Consider the following 12,641-nt stretch of genomic DNA (forward strand, 5'->3'; position numbering starts at 1 on the left):
GATAGTACGGATTCTGATTGAATGAATGGGTTCGTCATACTCGCATATGTTGAAATTTAGAATTTTAATGAAGGGCTGTGAGAAAAATGCTCTATGGTCAAATCATTTCAATTATTTAGTGGACCAAGGAAGCCTTTGCAAATTCAGAGTGTTGCAGCATGTGTAGTTGCTTCAGGTGGTGGCGCTTTTTCTATTGGCACTTGGAAATGATGGACAATAATCCGAAAACCGACCCAACGCTGGAGAGAGTAATAAATATTCTGTCAATTTTGTTATAGATCCTTTTGCTTGGCACGCTGCGTGTTGTAGTGATCCCAGTGGCTTCCGATAAAAATCATGTGCTTCATTGCCCTGAAGTTATTGTAAATTCCACTCTTTATATCGTTTTATCACTCTTAACTTTTCTTACTGTTCTTCGATCTCTTTTAATTTAAAAACATGCGAGTGGAAGTGACAAAATTGAAAATTACGCGAGATATTTCAAATTGCTTTAAAATATTGTTATCCTATGGAATTTTAGTTTCATTGGAAACTGCAAACAGACGAGGAGAGTCCAGACCTTGACAAATTAGAGCTTTCTCAAATGGCATCACTTACGTTTCAATCAAGAAGTAGTAAATAAAATGCAATTAGCAAAGATAAATTATTTTAACTTACACTTAAAAGTATTTGTAGAAAATATTTTAAAGTGATTATATAATATATCTTTTTAAAATTCCGAGATGAAAAATGAAGATTATGTCCCTATAAATGATCAAATCAGACATTTTTATAACTCTTCAAGAAAATAACATTTGAGAACATTAATTTTTTTATAAATTTGAAGAAATATAGATTATAATTCTACTAAATTCTCCTTTTCCTATAAACCACAATGAATAAGACTACAAATCTAAAGTCTACCCCAGAGATATCTTAAAAATAGGAACAAAATATAATAAAAAGATTAGACAGAAAGAAACTTGTCTAAAATGTCATCATTAAAATTACATTTGAGATCCACTAATCAGCAAAGTAAAGTAAATCCAGCTAATCGAACGTAGCTCCTCTACAAATATTTATGTACTTTTACTTATAGCTGGCCTAACTTACTTTGTGCTGAAGAGAAACGTTACAGGTTGACTAGTTGAGTATCCTAAGAGATTCCGCCAAAAACTCATTTTCCTTAGAAAAAGATTTACAAGACTTCTTAGCTTAAAAGAAGTACTGTCCTTGGTCTAAAGAATTGCTCTAAATCGCTCTAAATTGCTTGCAGTGCCACAAATTAATTTTAACTTTTGTTATAAACCACAACTAACATTTCTTAGTCTGTTATTAATACTATTATCCATCGTTTTATTTCCACTTCTATTTATCCCTGAGTTTGAATGATGTCAAACTGCCCATATCATGCAGTTAAAAACTACTTAATCTTTAGCTTTTCTCTTTTATTTTGATTAGAAGAAGCAGAAGTTCAAATTAAATTCCAAAACTAATATGATGGCTACTATCAAAAACGTCAGGAGTTATTGCCTAAATTAGGGCAATATCATGGATTATTAATTATTTCTGGAATTTCTTTCTTTCAAATTAGAATGCTTTTTTAAAAATGCTTTCATTGATTAACGACCGTAACCATAACTTCAAAATTTCAAGGTTGTTTCTTGCACTATTCTTTCAAATTTTCGTCGAACTTCGGACAGTTCAGTAGAAGTGCTTCATCTGAATGGATCTTTAGGATTTGTTAAATAAGTAACAATAGTAATTCAAATTTTAAAAAACTTATTAAACGACCAAATAATATAAATTTATCTCTTTCCTTAATTCTCGATTGTTTTAAGCATCACTAATGCAAAATTAATGCTGTAACATAAAATGTATACAACATAAATTACAACAGAATTTACTTAACATTTGATTAAATGTAATGATTTAAATGATAGATTTGTTTTTAATCGTGGAGGAATTTTATTACCGGAAGTCATTTTATAGTTATATGTAAGATAACATTTTTTAGAAGTTTGCTCATTCTACTTTATAACGAATGAAACTTGTTTGACTAGCATTGCGAAACATGATTAAATAGGAAATTAAAATCCAGCTGCAAGTATCTTAGTTGTTTGAATGTGTTTTTTAATTTTTCAAAATTTACCAACGTTTTGTGGAATTAAAAGTAATATAAAGTCTTGTCAAACGCTAAGTTTCTGAAAATAAATGGGAAATCTCAAGACGCTTTAAATATTTGCTAGTTCTCCACTCTTCGTTCATTCCGCAGAAATTAGTTGTTGGAAATTACTTTCTCATTTTATGTACTTAGTTTAATTACTAATTAGTTAGGAAAAAGTGAAACCTGCTTACTGAAAATTGCAAAACATGATTAAGTAGGAATTTAAAATATCTGGGTTATCTTTAGTAACTTTAGATCAATAGAAAAGAGACGTTGGCAAATATTTCTGAAATCAGACATTCGTGAAAGAAAAAAAGTGTCATTAGAATAATCATCATAATAATAACAATGAACTAGTCTAGGATATGCGCATTGAAGGTTTAATAAAATACAAGTTTTTCTAGGCTTGGCTATGAAAATCTTATCTATAATTTCTTCAAACACTTAGGATGAAAAATTGTCCACTTAAACATTGATTATAACCAAAACTATCATCAAAAATAATTGCAAATTAATTTCTTCGATGATCGAAGGATATTTTACTTAAAAATAAAAGCAAATAGGAAATCATTTAACAAAGAACTGATAATAATTCTAACAGCATTTTTAGATTATCACTCAACTTGTGTTCAAACAATATGAAACTATTGGATGTTTTTATGAATAGACAGAGGTATTATCAGTTTTTAAAATAACAGTAAGTAAGACTGATATAACATAAACTTTTCAATTGGGTAAAAATGATGGTGGTTACGTTTGTCAAATTACATGTTTATGTTTTAAATGCACGGTCAATTCCAGAGTAGCAAGGACTCCTTCGTAATGTTTGTATTGTCACACACATCTTCTTATGTCAAGAAGGATATTAGCACATTACTTTATCCAACTTTACATTCTTCACTCGCAGTTTTTGGTAGTTATTTAGCAAATGCAACAACCGGCCAAGATATGAATTGAACACTACTAAGACTATAAAAGTAATCATTAGCCTAGTTATATATTAATATAATATAATAAAATAAATTATCTAATAAATAAGTCATGCTTTAATAAATTTCGACTTTACTTCGCGAAAATCCTCGCACTTACAGTATTGCGGCAAGCTACTTAATCTAGGTAAAATGAAACAAATTAAACATTAAGAATTGGACAATGTTAGCACTATCTCTGCTTCATTCTTTAACCCTCCACTACTCAGAACTTAATGTTACCTGCCAAAGTTTGAAATTCTAAATTTTCGAAAAGCAGAGGAAATAATGTGAAAATGTAGTGTAAGATTACAAAAAACACATTTGTTAGAAATTATTTCTGTATTATCATATTTTACTTAAAAGGAACCACAATGGTATCTATATTTAAATATACAATGTATCAAAGAAAAATTGAGCAGGTTTTTCCCTTATCAATTTTCACTATCGCGGTAAAAATCTACAACTAATTTGGACATTGTTTACAATGCTGTTCTCACAATGTCTCTAAGTCGTCAATGCCAAGGCGATTAGTCTTATCCAAAATCTGTTTGAAGTAACAAGAAAAACTAACTAGTTTGACGCTAGTCAGGATACTTTTTGGTTTCATTCCTCTTCTACCGGGTATATTGCTAAATCATTACTTATTTAATATAACTTGAAAGGAAATCAGCAAATATGGCGAATTAAGTTTATTTATGTTGAAATGAATATCTTAGAGTCATATTAAGTCTTCTAAAGTTTGGTTTATTATTTTATAAGAGAGAGAAGAGGTGTAAGCTATTCAAAGAATAAGTTTTTTCAGCTCTCTGAAATAAATTGGAAAAAATGGGCAAATGATCACTTAGAAGGACAAAATGACGCGTTTTCGAAAACTGCTGTATTCGGAAGTGCCTACGTATTACACATGAATACGAGTAGAAAATCATTTGATCGACGAGGAGAGCGATTTGACGGACAAACTGGCATATTTAAAGAAACTAAGATAGGCAAACTATACACCTTGCATCCCAATCAAGATGAATAATTCTTTCTTAAATAAGCCCGGTCCAACGTCTTCCAGCAATTGAGAATTCAGACAAGCTTGAATTATAATAAAATAATACAATGTTAGAAACAGGCACTACGTCAATGTAAACACAATAGGCCGGCCAGTCTCGCAAGTAGAAGTTTAGAAAAAAAGGAAAGTACAAAATCATCATTAGTTTCGCTGGTATTTCCTTAATTTCTGTTTCTAACATTGAACTTTAATGCCAAGCGTATATTGTACACATTAGGTCGGCAGGTTTTCGTTGAAGAGATTTTGAAATCAGGGCACAATTCAAAATCTTTTTTAGTTTTGCTGGAATTTCCTTAATTTCTGTTTCGAACACTTATCCTGTCTAAATCTTTTTTCCAGAGGGTCATTTAATAAAAAGGAGGAGGGAATAATTTTGAAACTATTCAAATTTTGAATCTACTGTTTAAATACTTGCCATCATCACCTAAACTTATAAGGTCAACTAGATATTGCAAGATGCAAGTGATAATTGCGATTTCAGTTTTTATTTATTTATTTTTTTGCTTAAGAGGCATTTCAAGGCAAATAAAATGACAACTAAGAGAACTTATAAAGGAATGCTTTTTTTCTTAAATTGCATACATTGTTATAGATAATTAATATTCTAGTCTTGAGGCAACAGATCACGAAAACAATATAAATGGGTACTTAATTGTTAGCTGAATGGAAAAGTGTATGTCTCCCGAGGAGGCAACAATTCAGCAATTGGGGCAAGGTGAACAAGTGTCCACGTGACGTCAACTGCAAGAACGGTTTATCTTCATTGTGCTGTAATGTGGTCTATTGTATAATATTAAGTAAAGTTTAGCGTATTAAATAAAAAGTTCATTCCACTCCGCTGTACAAGTAGTTTGAAGATATTTAATGATGTCTATTCGAGTTTAAAGTCACTGAGCATTTATTTACTTTCATGTTAAAAATCAAAAGGTTATAGACTTTTTACCGAAAGTTATTACCATTCTTTACCAATAAAGGAAACTAGCTATTTAATTGTGTAAACAATTCTCTTAACTACTAATTACAATGAGTATCTTATTAAGAAATCTTTCTAAGTTATTAAGTGAACATACTAATATCCCTTTGTTTTTGTGTGTGTGCTAAACGTTGTGAGAAAATGTAATACTTTAATCAATACGAAAACTATGACAAAACAGCAATTTTTTTTTTTTAAGAACTTAACATTTAATGGCAGTATCACTTAGATTGGATGCCAGATTGATGGCTGAAATAGAGCTTAAAATTTCCAATTTAATATGCTGTTTATTAATTTTCCTCGCTATTGGTAAGGACACTACTATCGGTTTGTACTTATTTTCTGGACGCTTAAGAAGAAAATACTGAAGCAGTATGGTATTTTGACATGGGAGTAGTGGGTGACTTCCTCAGATCACTAGATAACTTTATTGTCATTTACTTCGCTTTACTAAAAATTACTTGGAGATCAGATACGAAAGTACGAATACAAATCTACCGAAAGGTAGATTTTTCTGAAATAACGATTTGGTTTTTCGTATCTTTTTTAGAAAATGGCTCCAAGTAACGTCAGGATTATTTATTATTTTCTCTTTGGTTTTAGTAAATCAGTGTTTTTAGGCATACATCTCGCTACTTTTTAGCGGTTAAGGTAAACTTCAATTTTATATAAATATTCAGTTCTAATAAATAAATAATTAGAATGAAGAAATATATTGTTTTAATTTCTTCATTTTAGAAATAAAAGTTAATTTCTAGTTTCGCTGATCAATTCGCTGTTCTTTTAGGTAATTCCTAAAAGCTATTATGTATTCTTTCATTAAATGCCTGTATTGAACTTGTCGTGTTATAGAAGATTGCGTGCTTTTATTTTATTTATTTATTTTTTTTTTAATAAAAAATTAGGTGCTTGTAGTCAGTTAATTTATGAATTTTTCATACTGAGTTAGATATAAAATGTAGAAATGAAGTTCTTTATTAATGAAGATCTTACTACATCATTAATGATTTTTTTTTCGTTAGTTACGTACCCTGAAGGGCTGTTTTTTGTATATTGGACTATTATTTGTCCAGTGATGATATGATGGTCGGTGTAACGAGAAAAAAATGGGATTGCCTCAGGGCACTGAGAAAACTCCTTGGGCCATTTACCTCATTTAACACCTCTTAATTAAATATTTGATTAAAAAAAATCGATCTATTCGGCAAAGCTTTAATGTTCTGAGGCTCTACGCAAATCACATTATCACTTCATAAAAGAACTGCTGAAGAAGGCAATCTTAATAGAATTACAATGACTTTCAATAAAAAAAAACAAAAACTGCCGTCATTCTTTTTACTTTATAACACATTTAATTACAGCCCGTTGTAGTAAAAATTGCATACTAATAACTGATTTATGTATACTAAATGTTTGACTAATTGTAAAGTATTGTCAAATGTTCATCGCATAAATTCTTCAAAATTCGACCCATTCATTTTATACCCTATTAAGAAATGTGTGAATGAAATTTTCTGAGGCAGTCCAACCAGAATAACTTCCGAACTTGCATTCTCTGCTAAAAAAAAATATAAAACTCAATTATGGTCGCCAATATTTTACATCCAACAGCTTTCAGTCAATTAATGCAGTAACTTAAGTATGAGCTTTCAAATAATACTAAAATTATTATGTAGGTAGGTAACTATTATTAAAGGTAGTAATTTAGAGAGTTTGTTGTAAAACAAAAAACAATCTAATCTGATCAATTCCTGCAGTTTGAGAAAAAAAGTCGGGAAGAAATTAGTTACATTTCCTTGGGAAAACAAAACCTTTATTTATATTAACAGAAATTAACGCGTCAAGAAATATTAGCTCATACCTTCAAGTTAGTTTCTCAATTAAGGGTAACATTGAAGAAGTTATTAATTGCCTTAACGGCTAGTTAATTAAATTGGTTATTTATTCCATCTTCACTTTCTCCTTTCATTACACTGCGTACCTCAAAGAACCTTGGCCTCTTCAACCACTCTTTCTCAGACAACTACCAGTCCAGACGTCCACCGCCTTCTTCAACGTCGGATAGTCATCTTTTCTACAGTCTCTCTTTCTTCCTTGTCACTTAAGATGACCTCTAACCATCTCAACTTCACTCTTCTTATCCAACCCATCTTAAATCTTTTACGATTTTCCCGTTTTTTAACATTACGCTGACTACTTATCAATGGTATCCAAAAAAACTATCCGAGATAGAGAAATTCCTTATTCCAGGGAATATAGCAGACAAGAATTTTGAATCAGGGATTTCCGTGTGAAAATCCTGTGTATAACGAGCGAACAACTCAGCTAATCCCTTCTTCAAGTACGTACAGTTATTTTATATCTATTACTTTTGTTAATTCAATTAATTATACTGATTGGGTTAAATAGATAATTATAATATCTTTAATACATATTAATTTTGGGTTTTTACTTGGATATATTTGTACTTGAATGTCTAGCACTTCATTGTTTTAATTTACCTAAAGCGCAAAAAAGTAATTTATTCAGCTATTTATCTCTTTTTATATTCACACTTGCTTTGTAGAAATAAAAAATTATAAACTTATGTTTCTAATCAATTTGAAAGATAAATAATATCTTTGTTTCTGATGTAGCTTTTATTTTTTCAAGAGAATATTTAAATTCTATTTTTTCACGTTATGTTTAACTAACTTTATGTTTAGATATTTATCTACTTTTTATACATTTTTTTTATTTATACACATACATTTTATGAATTGTCATTATTCTACACCTTGGTGTCTTATCGAGGTGTAAAGTTTTATTGGCAATTTTAAGCAGATGTCGACATATTGCATACGTATCTAATGTTTGTAAAACTTAGTACTTAAATGTTTAAATTAAATTTTAATTATCAGTAGTTAATAGACTTTATTTTAAATTAAGGTCTTATTGATATTATTTCGCTCGGACTAGTTAGTTATTTACTAACACAAACTAACTGGAAAATGATGTCATTCTCTTGACCTAATGAGGTCTTCTTTCATTTACAAAACAATAAGTTTTAATGAGACAAAATTCTTGCCTATTATGATTGTATTGCAACAGAAGTTTATTATAGATTATTTTTTGTCTTATGTCAAATGGTCCCTAGTTTTATATTTTGGCTCGAACTTAAGTTTTTAGTATTTTAAATGCTAACAGATTTCCGGGGAATTCCTAAAACTCAATGCCTTTTTTCAAACATATATTTTGTGCTTAATTACTTTTAGGGTGAGGTTAGTTGGAAATCTTCATCCTAGACAAATAAAACTTTTAAAAAGTAAATGCTTTGCAGAGAAGAATTTATTGATCATAAACTACTTTCCTTTTGTTAAATTTCAAAAACACATAAAAATGGTTACAACCTAATTTATAGAGGCACAGGATAGTAAAAATAAATGACAAGTCAATACAAGGACAATTTGTATTTATTTCTCGTTTTACCACTCAAAATAATAATAATAAGAGAATCTATTGACCTAGATTTATTAAAAGTTCCTTGTAATTTCAGTTATTTTCAATATTTTTCATCATCTTTCTGGAACAGTCGTAAGATGTGTTTAATTCAATTCCCAATGGAATTATCGGACTCGAGAAACAGGGTTCCTAAAAATCTCCATTAAAGTACTGAGCCCTAACAAACAAAACCTTGGTTAACAAGATTCACTCAACTAACTTGCAAAGTAATAAAAGAATTGTTGCAGTAAGAGGCCCTGTTGGTGGGAGCAATATCTAGCAAGCCAACATTAGATTACCCAGTTACTGCATCCAAAAGACATATGAATGCTCTCCTTTCTTCCAGATCCTGAATTTTCACGTTATGTTTGCGCAATGCTGTTTCCTCATCAATGCCAAAGTTTTTATTTCGCAAATCGTGCGAATGCAAAGTAATCTCAAAGTATATATTAGAAAACGTTGCTCCTTCTCTAGAACACAGATTACCGTGGGGCTAGAAAATAGATTGTCCCAACTATTGGTGACAATTTCTGATCATATTGTGCTCTGTGAAAAGAAACAGGGCACTAAAATAGCCTGGTATAGGATGGAAATTAGACTCATTTAATTTAACATTATTAAAATGTTTGAATTTGTAGATTTTAAAATATAATCGAACTCGTAAAATTTTTCCGCATATACGATAATTAACTTCTTAAAGCATTTGATGTAGTTTAGTCTATAATCGTTTCTCTCTCTTTCTGCTTTAAATACTCTATTTTAAAAACATTCCCAATGTTACTTGAAATACATATATATATATATTCATCTTTTACATATCTTACGCATTCTTATCCTTTTTCGTTGTCTGTTATTGAATGAAGTTGTCGATTATCTTAGCGGATTTCTTTTTATCATTACTTCTTAATTCCTAAACCAAACCATTTCGCTTTTTTGTCCATCTGGGTATTTCCTCTGCTTCTTCTTTTTCCAGCCCCAGCTATTACTTATATTATAACTAACTATAATCGTGTGTCTTTTTTCATGTACGAATTGTCTAGTGTTCTTTCTAAACGCTGCAGCACTTCCACATTTAAATTTCATTCCAACAGATTTTCAAGATGCTATAAATTTTATATATATGTAAATATTTTAAATGAACTTGAACGAGCAGCAGTTCAAGAGAATGAGTCTAAAATAAATATGTCAATATCTTTCTTGTTTCAGTTGGAAATAATTAGTAAATATGGATATCCTGCTGAGAAACACAAAGTAATCACTGAAGATGGATACTACCTTACATTGCACAGGATTCCTAGTGGTAGAAATAACACAATATCCAGTGATAGGAGTAGGCCTGCAGTGTTACTACAGCATTGCATCCTTTGCAGTTCGGCTGTATTTGTTCTGACAGGACCACAGAAGGCCTTAGGTAAATGTGTCATTTATAAAATAATTTTATTCTTTCTAAATTAAGAGTGACGTAATCGAGCGAATTGACGGCTCTATCACAGCCAAAAATTAAAAATTCTATATAAAATGTTTGTCCTTTTTCGATCTTTAAATGGCATCCTATTTTACCTCCTAAAAAAATGCTTTTGTCTTCCGTTGGTCTTCTTTTGTTCGCCCAATGAGAATAGTTTGTGTGGTCTCAAACACTACGATCTAGTGGCATAAATTCGAAAACAGAGAGACCAGAAAATACTTTTGGTGATTCATTTTTAATCCTACCTTTTTCTTGAATCGGGGACATTTTTCATAACGTTCTAGTGACTATATTGAGCAATTAAAACCTTTACTAATGATTCATAGCCGTTTAGCTTAACCTAGCTTCCCTTCATGTTACACATGATGTTTATGGCTATAAAGTAAGTTAAATAAAATTACCTATTTATGACAATGATAAGTACTAATGTCTTATTTCCAAAGCACTATACAGAATTGAAAAAATGGAAATTTCAATTTCTTTTTAAAATTATAGAAAATAAATCACATTTATCTTTCAGCGTTTGTACTTGCGGACAAAGGTTATGATGTTTGGATGGGCAATGCCAGAGGGACTAAATATTCCAAAGGACATAAAGAACTATCTATTAGAAATCCTAAATATTGGGAGTTCAGGTTTGTAATTTGTTCTGAATGGCAAGTTGTTGATAAGATGTTTTGATTACAAAAAACACTATATCGGCTAGAAGAAGACAATTCTGTAGAAATGTCAATATACCGAGATTTGAAATCTTCTAAACCGTTATAGATATAAACTTTATTTTTTGTAATCGCGGATAATTTAAATTTTCAGTCAAATTCGGATTTGACTATATTTTTGAAAAGGAAAAAAAGAGTAAAATTGAGTAATTTCTAGCTGGAAACTTCCGTATTGATTTACCTTCAATCAATCCTTATATACAATTGATCCCTTGACATCAGTTTTAATTTATAAATTATAAATATAGGCTATATTTTTCTTCCATATCAGATCCTTAGCAAAGGTAGCCGCATGAATTATTGCCATTTATCTGTACATCAGTATGTAATTTTTTCTTCTAATGTGAGGCCGTTCTTGTGGATCCTATTCCAGCTATATGCTTTAAATTTGGCTTTCTGTGGCACCTCCTCCATTTATACTCAAAGCTCGTACTTATTTTGCTTAATAGCTAATCTATATCTACGCAAAAAAAAAGGCTTTGTTCGGCTTGACAGAGCTCATACCTTCGAAATTCACCTACGAACTACGTTCAAGACTCTTTACAGAGGCGGCCCTTTAATTATGCTCTATTTGTGAATATCGTCTTAAAATCTTTACGAATGACTAAGGCATACTGGCCAACTCTTATAAGTTGGTACTTTGCAATTACATTATTTACTTATATTTATATTACTGAGCATGAAAAAAAAGCCGGAAGCCACTAGATGTTGTTGATGTTGATTCATATTTTTGAATGTCCAAGTATGGTGGGTAGAATTTATGAAGGTGTCCTTTAAATTGTGGGCCATGTGAATGTCAATGGAGAATCCTTCACTTAAATTGCATGTTCTAATGGCTTCCTACAAACTTTATAAAGGCGACCTCCTTATCCTTTTTTGCTGTGGGCGAGATGATTTCATCGTTCAGTTGGAGGAATTTTTCTCTTCATTTCTATTTCTTTTTTTCCAATGGTAGGGGATGTTAAACGGTGTCTATTTTTAGTTCAAGTAAAACTAGATATGCGATGATCACAGTCGACTAATAGAGAGATTTGTAATCCATCCCTACAGTAAGGTTGACAAACTTGAGTCACTCTCTTGGAGCAACTAGGCTCTGATTAAGAAAATCTGGATTTAACTGTAACATCATCCTTCGGCCGCAGTTTTATTTGTTGTGATTATAGGACTTGAAGCCTGATTTTGTCAAGATTTTCAGCATGCTGCAGATAGGTACCAGACCTATGAAAGGTTTGGATCTGTCCAAACAAAGGGCGGTTTATTCCCCTTCTTATCACCCGCAAGCACTGCACTTTAATTAGGAGGATACTTAACGTTGACAACTCTCTCAGGATCTTCTAAAATTATTTTTATAGATTAAAAAAGGGGATTATTTAAGTAATAAGGTATTTTTATTGTTTACTTTTCTATCTAATTATGGTGAGGATAATTTAAAACTCATTATAACTTTAGAACCTCTTTGTTAATTTATTTAATGAAACTAACTAGTCCTCTAAACTTGTTACAGTTGGCATGAAATGGGAGTTTATGACGTAGCCGCTGAAATAGACTATATTCTTAAGGTGACTTCACAGAAAAAACTTTATTATATAGGTCACTCAATGGGCACCACAATGATGTTTGCGCTGCTGTCAGCCAGGCCGGAATACAATCAGAAAGTACGACTTTTTGTTTCATTATCTCCAGTAGCTTACATGTCCCATATGAAGAGTACGGTTTTTAGAATTTTGTATGGCCCCTTAGCGGTGAGTATTGTACATTTAATTTTTTTAACAAATATTTTTGGAATAAATTCTGAATAAAAGAAGCTTATTTGTTTCATATTTTTAAATG

At 30.8% G+C, this 12,641-nt stretch overlaps 1 protein-coding gene across 2 annotated transcripts in view; it reads left to right on the forward strand.

Moving 5' to 3' along the window:
• LOC141456647 (lipase 3-like) overlaps positions 1–12,641 on the forward strand; it is a 29,033-nt gene that overhangs the window by 12,717 nt on the left and 3,675 nt on the right. For both annotated transcript variants that reach the window (XM_074132778.1, XM_074132777.1), the window contains exons 2-4: positions 9,834–10,038; positions 10,613–10,727; positions 12,316–12,553. In XM_074132778.1, the coding sequence (XP_073988879.1) occupies positions 9,834–10,038; positions 10,613–10,727; positions 12,316–12,553 (558 nt within the window). The remainder of the gene's footprint in view (positions 1–9,833; positions 10,039–10,612; positions 10,728–12,315; positions 12,554–12,641) is intronic.

Source organism: Rhodnius prolixus, unplaced genomic scaffold (assembly GCF_049639745.1).
Source record: "Rhodnius prolixus isolate KJV_2025 unplaced genomic scaffold, Rpr scaffold_10, whole genome shotgun sequence".
In the NCBI taxonomy this organism is placed as follows: domain Eukaryota; kingdom Metazoa; phylum Arthropoda; class Insecta; order Hemiptera; family Reduviidae; genus Rhodnius; species Rhodnius prolixus.